This window comes from Diadema antillarum, unplaced genomic scaffold (assembly GCF_040938485.1).
Source record: "Diadema antillarum isolate AM-2024a unplaced genomic scaffold, OU_Dant_1.0 seq00001001_RagTag, whole genome shotgun sequence".
Lineage (NCBI taxonomy): Eukaryota > Metazoa > Echinodermata > Echinoidea > Diadematoida > Diadematidae > Diadema > Diadema antillarum.
The window spans coordinates 590,348-603,202 of NW_027271839.1; the positions used below are offsets into that span (position 1 = coordinate 590,348).

General features: G+C 37.9%; 1 protein-coding gene across 1 annotated transcript; it reads left to right on the top strand.

The window, feature by feature from the left end:
* Positions 1-618: 618 nt before the first annotated feature.
* Positions 619-7,853, top strand: LOC139742471 (N-acetyltransferase 9-like protein). Its single transcript, XM_071653009.1, has 8 exons — positions 619-659; positions 1,739-1,828; positions 2,294-2,403; positions 4,297-4,353; positions 4,864-4,944; positions 6,027-6,086; positions 7,072-7,166; positions 7,719-7,853. The coding sequence occupies exons 2-8, from the start codon at positions 1,752-1,754 to the stop codon at positions 7,839-7,841; spliced, it is 603 nt and encodes a 200-aa protein (XP_071509110.1). The 5' UTR covers positions 619-659; positions 1,739-1,751; the 3' UTR covers positions 7,842-7,853.
* The last annotated feature ends 5,002 nt before the right edge of the window (positions 7,854-12,855 follow it).

The following is a 12,855-nucleotide window of genomic DNA, read 5'->3' on the forward strand; positions in this document are numbered from 1 at the left end:
CTCACCCTTCTCGATTGCGTCTAATTCACGGCCCTAGGTCGGCAAATTTAAGCTTGAATAGTTAAATCAACTATTCAAGAATAGACTACACTCACCAGATTAATGAATAATCCAATATTTCGGTCGAATTTTCAACGCAAAACACACATCAACCAGCCCGCCGCGTCGTCGCATTCAAACTGCAGAAACATACAGTATGAATCTATTAGCCAATCACATGCGAGGTAGTTTCTACGTGTTTTTTTTACTTAATAAAGTACCTCGCGTGTGATTGGTTTACAGATTCAAAATGGCGACCGTCGGCTAGCGAACGGCGATGTTGCAATATGGATAAAATTTCTGCATTATAACCGCGTTACTGTGAGTATTTCGATTGCAAAATGTGAGAAATTAACCCCAGATATTGCTGCATAATGTGTCATGTCATGTCAAACTTGTTTGAATGTAAAAAAGCTGTCTGAAATTTGGTTTATCGTAACGTTTGATATGTGCGCTACTGCCACACAGGAGCTGGCATCATTGACTTCGGTCTGTATACGGAGGGGATCCGTGAAGCCAGACGCAGTCTCCGCGGAACATTCCCCGACGGACAGATACAGACCGATCTTTCGGTCAACTCAAATAGTCTCAAGTGTCCCCCGAAAGTTAAATGGTACGAGGTAAGTGTATTTTCTTATTCTGCTTTTCCTTGCACGAAATAGGAGTAAGCTGGTATTTATTATAGTGGACGGTAAACTGTGAATAAAAGCTGGCAAAGCCGGACCTGAAGTACCGACTCACGAATGAACAACACAATTTTAAACAGGTGGGACTAAAATTTATATAGTGATGAGTAACGTGATAGCTGACCATGGCATAATATCATCCTGCCTGTTAAAAAAAAGCTGTTGCGGTTGGCTAGTGTTGCAGTGTTGTAATGGTCAAACACGGATGAATGACACCAGGGCCCCGTTATATCAAAAGATATAATCGATTATAAATTTCCTTGATACATACACAGGCTGCCATAGACTTAAAAATAGGAATCAATTGAATACATAGATCTAACAGTTTTATGAATATAATCAATTAAATTTACTAGCTCTAATAACGTAGTCTTCATAAAACATAAGTGTACTGTCTAGTATACACAGCCCAGTCGCGTCGCTGTACAGCGACTGGGCTGTTTTATATAATTACATAAAACAGGGCCCAGGGGCAGTATTAACGACTGCTATGAGTATGAAGCAATGGGATGGTATATGCACAGTGCCAATTTAGATTATGTAGAGAAGTAGTCGTTCAAATACTATCGAAATGTTCGGTTAACAATGATCAGAGAGTCTTTTGGTCTTTGGTCCATGCAGCTCTAGCAATTTTTTTTTTTTTTGTAGATAATTCAGGTGTAAATTAGTGCTATACTCGGCCTATAGTCGTATAGGTCTAGATACAAATTAGACCTCCTACACGTCAACCAGTTGTATTCAACCTGTATCGGCGCCCGCACCAAGGTTCGACCTCCCGTACCAATTAAGGTTCGATTGACCGTGCGCAAAAGCATTAGGATCTAGGATAGGAATAGTATAGGTTTCTTACAAGTAGCAAGCAGTCAAATTTTGGATGGCGTTGTGGTTGAATTACGGCTTGTGTTAACTTAAATAACTGTACATGGGACTATTTTCTGTATGTTCACTGTTTTAACCTTACAGACAGACATTCAGTGTTTTCTGCTTGTTGTAATATCCTGTCGCTTTTATAGATTCATTGTCAAGATGCGCATCAATGAAGCGACCTGTATCAGTGGGAGCAGTGTGGTCCTGGTTCCATACAAGGAGTATCATGTCCCAAGGTTAGTTTATCAAGTTCTACATCACCCACTCTGTCTGTCACAGACTTATGACTGCCTTTGAGAGTGATGACTACAATATGTTTTCCAAATTTTATTCTAATTATCATGTAGAGTCCAGCATGCCTTCTTGTAAGTTAATGAACAGTGTGAGCTAATCCTAAACATATTTATTCATGTATCTTTTTGCACTTGAATACAAGTATCACATATTTAATATTTTGATTGACAAAGGCATTGCTTTTTTTTCTTTGCAAGAATAAAATGGCAAAGAAGAGAGAGAGAAAAAACAACAAACAGCATACAGGAAGAAGAAGAATAAATGAGAAATGGAAAAGAAAAATAACGAGACTGGTAAGGAGAACAGATGGAATATATGGTAGTGAGACAAAGACAAACTAAAATGTGAAGATGAAAAGAGAAGAACATATCAGATGGATTGAAATTGAATTTTTGTATTGTTTGCAGGTATCATGACTGGATGCAGTCGAGTGAGCTTCAGGAGTTGACTGCCTCCGAACCTCTCACCCTGGAGGAGGAATACCAGATGCAGGAGAGCTGGCATCTTGATGAAAACAGTAAGCCTGGCACTCTGCAAGGAGTAGTACACTGTGTATGGTGGTGCACTGCTCAAAATGTCAAACTCTTGGTTGAGTGAGGCTCTGTGAACGTTTTAATAACTGCACTGTGTGTCACTCAATATTACACTTTTCAAATACATTGTGGAGTGGTATTTCTTTCCATCAACCCCCCCCCCCCCCCCATGTCAGGCGTAAATTCACTGGAGAACACCCAAAGTGTGTGCCTCAGTCATCCAGGATAACAGTGTAGCTGAGATAAATGGCATTACCTGTTTCGAAAGGACTGAATAACCCACAGAGCTCTCCACATACAGGAGTCTCCTGCTAATACAGGATTATGATAGTGATGATAATGTGACTTGTGTGAGTATTTGTTTCAGGCTCTCTTCTGGGATAAATGTCACACAATGAGTTAACACAAATACAGAGGAAAAGATTCAGGAAGTGAAAATATGGAGGTTTTTTTTTAGGAATGGTGTACTAGAAAGAGTTTACACTCTTCAGCCTGAGATTGATGAACTCCTGGAACAGTCTCTCTGCAGATACTATTGAAGCATCATCAGTTAATGCCTTCAAGTGTAGGCTCATTAACCACGGGAAACCGAAGTTGTAATAAATTTAGGTAAATCCAGACGACATGAAATGACCACATCAAATTGAACTGTCCAGGCTCAGAATTAGGCCTGTTGAATGGCCCTGTGCAAGTCTTTTACTCACAGGGCATCATCATTACATAGGTAATTCAGATAGTCAATGATTCAGTCAGTTTGGATATCAAATCTTGCCTGTTGGTTGTGCTTTGGTCTCCCATGTTCTGGTGATCTTTACTGGGTTTGATTTGAATGGAGTCTTTCAGCCCCCTTTTCCCCTACTGCCACATGAAATACAGAAATTATAAGTATCTCAAGTGTGGTAAGAGGGAACACAACAAATCCTTTGACACTCTTTGATAACATGTCTGAGAACAACTTTTTATTCACTGTTATTTCATCCTGCTTCCACATCGGGATTATGTTGCTGCTTTGATTTATGACTAATATTTAGTGATCTTAGCAGATGATATTGATTGATTGAATGAGTGATTGATTGATTGATTTGATTGATGAAGGGTACCTTTATTTCATCCAATAAAATCATTACTTGCAGCCCAAGGTTGAAGTACAAATGATTTCACAAAGTATATACGTAGTATACTTAGAAAAAAGAGACGGTAGAATAACATAATGCACATGTATTATGATCTTAAAGGGGAAGGCTAGTAACTGATCAGTGGGAATCAGTAGAAATGCTGGGAGATGATTGTTCCAATCCTTATGGGATTCATTCAAGAGTTCATTGTATATCTATTGTTGTGTGAAAATGATTTGCTTTAGAACGGTCTCATATTCACGTAATGTGCAGATTAATGCTCCGTCACTGACCAGGGACGCTAACCTGGAAGCATTAAACTGCACATTACTTGAATATGGGACCATTCTGAAGCAAATCATTTTCACACAACAATAGACATACAATGAACTCTTGAATGAATCCCATAAGGATTGGAACAATTATATCCCAGCATTTCCACTGATTCCCACTGATCAGTTACTAGCCTTCCCCTTTAAACAAAACAAGTATAATTTGATATTGAGTCAAAACACCATAATTCAGCTTTGCAGTATGGGGGGGGGGGGGGGGGGGGAGGGGGAATGAAAAAAAAAGAAAAAAGATCTTTGTGTGATGCCCTATTATCTCCGGGCATATCACCATGTGACATATATTCATTAATCATTGATACTATTTTTTTTCACTGATGGATCTACTTTTGTTCATGAGTACTTCAGGATTTAATGATGTTTGCAAACAATGAAAGAATGTGTTGTTTTTCATTGTTTCAACTCTTATCAGAATGCACATTCATATTACTGGACAGAAGCAAGTGGGAAGGAGGAGAAAATGAAATAGGTGAGTTTTCTCGAAATTCTTCAAGCTACTTACTGGATGAGTGACTTTAGATATTTGATAGCCTTGTGTCAGACTACAAGTATGAGAACATTTATGTGCCATGCGAGTAGCACTCACAACTTAGGAGGGCTGGTATAGTATTTTGAAAACAACATGCACACAAGAACTTGCCTGCGGTTAAAGGATTGTTCTTGAATATGCTATTGACAAACTGAATAGGGCAATGAGTCTAAAAGCAATGTAATATAATGTGCTAGTCTAGTCCTTTCTTGATCTAGTTTATTAGTTGTTATCACCTAGAGCTCTGGCTAACTGTGTGATGGACAGAAAGCTTAGGTAGAGCTCACAGCTGTTATTTCAGAAATTCCCAACCAATTTTGAAATGGATTTCAGGTACATGTTTGCATCTTCTCTGTATTGCCAATGTGGAAGCTTATGTTACAAGCCTCAAATCAGCGAATATTACGTATAGTCAGTATTGCCGAATATTGCCATTATTTTTGGTTATAGATGCTATGTGTGGGGATGTGAATTTGTTCTTCAATGTATCAGAAGATCCGTCATCAGCTGAGATTGAAATTATGGTTGCAGGTGAGTGTTAGTTCTGTAACCTTAACTTGCCACAGTGATGTGTACACTTCACTGACTACAGTAACTGTATATGCCATATGTATGTTCAGCGAGTCTAATTTTTACGTGTATCAAGACTTTCCTGCAATTTTGAGGGTGGTTAAATTCACAGTTGTAGAGTACAGTACATGAAAGGAGAAATGTAGATTACATTTATGTAGGCTTCAGAGTTTATATTTTAACTTGCTGTTAATTTCATGATTATCATTGTACTCACCAAATTTGCAAAATGAAAACCTTACAAAATATATTGAGTAGATCATTGTTCTCCATTCAAATACTTTCATTGACTGCAGTGCTCACACGCATCACAAAATGTCACTATAATGCTACGAACCATCAAATTAATAGATTCCTCCCATAGAACCTTGTACCAAACTTGTCCACAACATGTTCCCATAAATGTGTTTTTCACTACATGAATGTTTGTATGCATAGTTGTAGTTGTCCTGTTGGGCAAGCTTTCTGAATATCAAACACAATCTGTGGATAGTATGCATGTGATTTGATTATGATTCCAAACCAGTCCATTAGTTTAGTCTTATATTAACCCGGTGAGGACGAGTCCCAAGTATACTCAGGCAGGTGTCTATGGGAAATGCGTGTTGTAGCCAAATCAGCCCGTCCTCAACGGGTTAACGAATGTGAGCTCATTAGTTGCTCTGCTCCTTTCCTCTCATTTCCCTAAGTAATCCCGGGAAGACTCATAATACAACAGTTGATATCTAGTAGTTTCAGTCCTCAACATTTGGCATTTAAAAATGAAATTGTTACTGGATATGATAACATCTTCAAACTTGCTATAAACACTCTTGTTATGTTCATGGAAGAAGAAACAATACTATTGGTTGAATTAATGTATTTGGGTAGGTCTGTTATTCAGTCGACTAATCAGGCCCAAATAGGCTTGTGGAAGCTTGACCCCTTGCCCTCTTAGTCAGTTTTTAAATTTGGTTGTTGATTAAAAGATGTACATGAATCAGAACATGATATGAATGTATCTTTACTTACCTATTTTATCTTCTCTTTTTTTCTCTCCCCAGAACAGGCCTGCAGAGGAAAGGGAATTGGAAAGGAGGCTATTCTAATCATGATGCACTATGGTCAGTAGATATGATGCCTCACTGATCTATTGACAACTTAAAACATGAGTGATTCATAGATTAAAATCATAATTTACCATTTGCAGATGAAATAAAAACCCAGCATTAGTGCTTCAAAATAGATCTAAACTGTGAGTTAGGGATAGAAACTGCCTATGTAAAAATTTGAATTTGTATAATCAATGTTAAGTATTGTTAAATATTCAAAATGTGAACAATGGTTATAATAAGAATGTTTCCAAACTAAACCGTCTACAGTTACAGTTTATCTCCTTAAATATTTTATGTTTTATTGCAACATTTTTATATGGTAGGATGTTTTATGATACAATTGACCTACACACATGTATCAAATGTGAACATTTTTTAAATCACTGCTCCAAATGGTAAACAAGACCTTTAAATAATTGTGTGAATGGATAGTGGACAAATTGCTTAATTTTCTGTGGTAGGGGAGTGTATTAGCAGTGAAAGGGAAGAGGAGGGCACAAGTAATTGCAGTAGTACAGGAAGAATTGACACAGAGAGTAAGCAACAAACCTTGGCTGAAAATCGCACTAAGAGAAGTGTACAGGAAATGTTCTGAAAGGCTCTGCATGTTAACTGGTATTAAAAGATTAAGACATAGGGCTTAAATAGCTTTACATTAACTCACAAATTCAACGTGTTTGTTTGAAAGTTTGCATGGTGGTATAAAAGGAGTAGAGCTTTGAGATAACACCATGTTTAAGTCCATGTGTACAGACAAATACACACAAATTTCATGTTATGTAGAGTTCTTGAACTGTTTGAATATTAGCAAATGTTTCAAAGGTTTCTTCACATTTAGATTGAACAATATAGTGCAAAGGCATATATGTTATGCATTTATTATCTGTGTTTTTGGCAGCAATGTGTATAATGTATCAGTGCTGATAGTTATTGCACAATATGAATCCTTGTGCAATTTGTTTTTGTAATATTATTTCCTGTTGTATGCTGGCAGGTGTTAGATTCTTGAAGGTGAAGAAATATGTAGCAAAGATTGGCGAGAAGAACACAGTTAGTCTCCAGCTCTTCAAAAAGCTTGGCTTTCAAGAGGTGAGTCTCCATTTTATGTTGTCGGGATACTGTAAATTCAATTGTAAAACCAGAAATAATGGAATGCATTCTAATTTCAAGAATTTGCAAGAGCCAAGATTAGCAGAATTTAAAATGCACACAGAAGTTCTTGTCTGCACTACATGCATTGAATGCCAGCGGCAATTCGCCAAAATTTCATGCTGTAAATATGGCCATGGGCTCCAATTTGCAAAAATTTCATGCCATGAATATTTTTTGTTTTGCAGCATATGTAATTTCATGAGAAGCAACTACAACTGACTGTACTACTAAAGAAAAAGTCATCATTGTGTTCTATTACTGTGCAGCAGTGTAGAATGTCATCTCGTTTCATCTTCCCCTCTCTCAACTTAAAGAAATTACAATGCAATGTCTTGCGTGGAAGTTTGATGCACATGTATCTCGTCAATTCTAAACACATGATACAGATAATATCTGTATAAATAAGTAAGTTCTCCTCAAGTGGTTTTGTCGTTGTGTATCATACTTGTTTTGGTGATTGTTACTAGATTTTTACATTTTAATTCTCAGACATCAGTGAGTAAAGTCTTCCAAGAAGTGACCCTTGAGCTAGAGGTCAATCCTGATGTCCAGCGGTGGTTGGAGGAGAAGACAAACCACCAGAATATCACAGAGTACAGCCCAAAGAGGTAGCACAGATTCAAGAGATAGGTAGGTCAAGCATTAATTAGTTTCGTATCTATACAAATTTGGTTCTCCTATGCACATGCAAACAATACACACATTCAAAATTTGTATACATTGTTTATTAGTAGTTTTATTTTATCTGTTTTTTTTTTGTTTTTTTTAAGGAGAGTTGAAGGTGGCTCCCCCCCCCCCCCCTTAATTGCAATGTGGTACTTTGCTAAATATACTTGTGGTATTAAAGTAAATGGCACAAAACTTACCGTACTTCCATTGACAATTCAAATTGTCTCTTTTAGAGGCTTGTATGAACAAAATTCCTCAGAGGTCATTATTTGCTGCCCAAAGAGAAGCACAATCTATTATGTTTGACTTCTCAAACATCTCAAGGATTTTTTTTCAAGCTCTGGTGATGTCATAAACTGGGTGTCTATGGGTGTGTCAGCTTTTCAAACAAAAAGTAGCAGAGAGTCAAAAATGCCGTTTTATTGACTGTAAGCTCCCTGTTACTGTATGAGCTGCTTCGCTAGTAATATCAGATGAACTTATATTTTGAGAGTTGTGGTTTGAGTGTCACATTAGAGAATTGTTGCATGTGGTTCCTTTCCAGACTGGAAGAAATATCAATTATGCAAGAATTTTGAATGCCATTATAAATGATTACAAATGATGATACCCGGTAGTTATTTCGAATATAATAGCATCCATAACATCATGATGACTGCCTAATGAAACAAACAGGAGGCAGTTAAATTTTGTTGCTTTCCATTTTGTTTTTATCTCTTTACCTGACACCCTGCAGCAATATTGGTGAAACTTGAGAAGAGGATAAATCAAAGGAAACCAGGTCCTCATCCGCTCCTTGATGTGGGTCCTCAATCCTTGGTCTCTTGATGAGGATGTAGCCAGCCGATTGCTACGTGGACAGGATCAAATGTTATGGAAAATATCCATGAGAAAGGATTTCACAGGACTGAGCGAGGTCATCTTGACTTCAAGATAGCTGCCTGGCTGGAAGCCTGGAAGGAAGGATTGTATGGGGTCATCCCACTAGACCGACACCCACGAGTCATACAGCCCACGAGTTCGACATTGAAAACAGGTCCATGAGTCATACAGCTCACGAGTCGTACAGCCCGAGTTCCACACTAGGCAAATAAAGCCCATGAGTTCGACACTAGGTGAAAACAGCCCACAAGTTCGACAGATACAACACATGGCTTAATGTATCGGTTTCGTGGGCCTTGTTAGCTTAGTGTCGAACTCATGGGTGTCAGTCTCGTGACGTGCACCTGATTATATTCCTCTACCTCTTATCAGTCTTGTCAGTATGCAGGAGAAAGGTAGTCATAGACATGACTTGAGAGATAGAACATCGTAAACAGCACTGTCCGGGCCTTTTATTGTGAATAAGATTTTGTAAACAGTTTTGTGATTGGTTCAGTACTTGGTCTCAAATTGTAAGAATAGAATGAAATATTGGTGTTATCCCTTTTCAAGAGGCATTAAGTTATCAATTTTTACCTTGGGGATAATGTACAATGATATGCATGTATGTTAAGTTTTGGCATATTGGAAATATCATGGTGGAAACATCATTTGACCTGGAAAATATGTGAAAATTTAACCACTTCAAAATATGGTTTTAACAGTATTCCTTGTCTTGCTTGGAAGCAGTCTCAGCTTTTTGCCAAAAAGGGAGAAATGGAAGAAAATGCTGTTTTCAGAGCATTATGAAACTCATAGCCAAGCATACATGACCAGTATGACAGCCATGTTCCTGTTGTGAGGGTGCTAGAAATGCAAATAAACTGATTGTGTTCACACATGTATGTACATATATACATTGCCACTTGGAATAGTGAGTGTGTTATGACTGCTATGAACTGATTGTGTTCACACCTGTATGTAAGCACATTGGAACAGTGAGTATGTTACGACCGCTAAAAAAAAATTAATGAAAATCGTTTCATGGATTTTGTTTTACTGTGTGTGCATGGCTAACAGTGTGTATGAGATATAGTGATAATATGCTGAAAATATTCATAATGTCCCATTCCATAATTGTGGTCAGCCATTGATGACCAGGTAATACACTAGTTGATGTTCCCTCTGTGAAGTCTGTGGGCATTGCTTGGACAGATTATTGAAATAAATTCAACGGCAAATGATGAGTCCTGTTTTTAATGACTTTTCTACTTCACAAGGCATTAGAATTTCAAGCAGGGGCATCATGTTTCTTGTTTTACTGTATATTTCAAATTTGGAGGTCAATATCAGAGTGTCTGCAACTGCTTGCAAACAACTGATCTACATGATTCGTACTATAGTTGACGTGCAGAATTTTATTAGAGGAAGGAAGACACCAATTTAAGGCATTGTGTGATTTGGGGAGTGTAGTTATGTCCTCAAACATTAAAGACCTGGGTGGTGTTTCACCAAGTTGTTCTTAGGCTAACTTTAAGAACGGCTGGTGATCAGCACTTGTGTTGAATTATTGAAATTCTGATAAGTACAGCACATCAGAACATGTTCCAGTCGTTCTTAAGTCATTTGTAACTTTAAGAACAGCTTTATGAAACACCCTACTGGTAGCATGGGGATACCATGGAGTGAGAAGGCTAGCCTGGATTGGATATGATATTAGAGAATCCCCATAAAAATGAATTATGTACAGCTTTATCACTGACCACTTTGTAAGTACACACACAGAGCCACAGAATCTTGACTGGAGTTGACCGTCAACATTTAGCTTGTGCTATGATCCACATATTTGCTAACTGGTATTATACAACACCTACAAAGAATGTAGCTATCCGATTGGTCGATTGCCCAGCATGTGACATTTAGTGAAGAGTTCCATTGCACGCTCTGGCTATCAGCAGTGCAATTTTGGTTCGACCAAAATGTTTCATTGCACGCGCTCTGATGTCACAATAAACAAACATGTGCTGCACGCGCGCTTACAAGCGCGTACTTTTGTCACTCATTTTTGTAAAACAACTTTGTTTCGCAAAGGATACGTACATGTACATACACGGTGACTGCGACTGTGGGGCTACTCATTCGTCTTTCACGGAAAATGGTTGCCATTTCTGTGCTAAATTCAAGAATCTGTGAGTACCAAATCTGTTGACGTTCGAGGTGTTGTATAAAACAAATAGTGTATGGTCTTTACTCATGCAATGGAACCAGATTTCGCACTCGGTGAAAGATAGAAGCGCACTATTCAACTCGGCTTCGCCTCGTTGAATAGAGTGCCTCCATCTTTCACCTCGTGCGAAATCTTGTACCATTGCACTCGTGACCATTCACTATTTGTATGCTATTCATGGTTTTTTTAATGTACCCATGTGGCTTGTGAATGAATCGGGCCACCCATGAATCCCAAGCTACTAGGTCTTTAAAGGGATCGCATAGTTTTGGTTAAGACGTAACTTCAGGTTTCAAACATTTTTTTGGTGAGATAATGAGAAACCTCTTAAAAAAATGGAAGAGCATGTAATTCCAAGAGGGATTCAACATTTATTTGAGGAAAGTTGGTTTTGAAATGGCGGAGATATCCAAAACAGAGCAATCCTAATAAAAGGTGGCACCCACTTGTTTTAGTACTTTGTTTTTGTATGTCTCAGCCATTCCAAAACTGATTTTCATCTAATTAACTTTGATTGGGTGGTAGAAGGCTTCACAGTGCACCACATATTCTTTCTGGAGTATGTGAGTGGCCCTGAAAAGGGCCTACCCAATCCCGACGTTTCGGCAAGCATGTTCTCGCCGTTATCAAGGGCATTCCCTTGAGAACGGCGAGAACATGCTTGCCGAAACGTCGGGATTGGGTAGGCCCTTTTCAGGGCCACTCACATACTCCAGAAAGAATACGTGGTGCACCGTGAAGCCTTCTACCACCCAACGTTCTACCACCATGGAAGCCTTCTAAGATTTCAATTAACTTTGAATTCCTCTTAGAATTTTAAGCTCTGTATTAAGTGGTTTCTTCGTATCTTGCAAAAAGTTAAAAACCCAATCCTCATCTCCAATACTGTAACAGGCCTTTAAAAGTACACTGTACAAAGGACATGCTAGCACTTTACAAGAGTTCAGTGTAAATTATAATGACGAAGAAATACACCAGGAAATGACTCCTTTTGAGTTCATCTCGATTTGTGACATGTCATGCATTTCATGATGGTCATTGTTTTTGTTATTAGAATCATTATGTGTTATTTATGGGTACTCGTGCATATTAAAAAGAAGTATACATGATGTAATTTATCCCTAAAAAAATAATAATCTTGCAGTTGGACTGTTATTACTGACACAGCAATACATTGTACAGAAATTACTGTAAAACCAGAAATTTTAGTGTGCATGAGGCTTGTAGGAATTTCATGAGGAGCCAAGATTCGTGAAAGTAAAATGCATGTGAAGGTTTTGTGTCCACAATGCACTGAATGCCAGTGGTAATTCAAGAAAGTTTCATGCTGCAAAAAAAGCTGTGGGCTCCAATATGCAAAAGATTCATGCCACGAATGTTTCTGGTTTTACAGTAGTATCATGTCTGAGTGTTTGAGTATGTGTTTGTGTATGTGTTTGAGTATGTGTTTGAGTATGTGTTTGTGTATGTGTTTGTGTATGTGTTTGAGTATGTGTTTGAGTTTGTGTTTGTGTATGCGTTTGTGTGCATGCATTTGTGTGCTTGGACTAGTAAGTCTATGAAGTGCGAGTGTATTTTTTTTCTTTTAAAAGACATTTTTTTTTTCTAAATCTAGGTTTACAGGCTAAACTTGATGTAACAGCAAAGTCACATTATGTAAACAATATGTACATGTACATTTGTATATGCATAAAATCAAGAGTATGAACAAAGTGATAAATGACGGTGAACATCATAGGGGCTTGTAGGAGGCTTTAAGAGTTTTTGTACAATGCACTCCTGTTATAACGAAATTCTGGTTCCAACAAGAAAATATAAATTCAGGCCGAAAATTTGTCTGTTCTTTGTTTTTTAATGTTTATTTGTTCG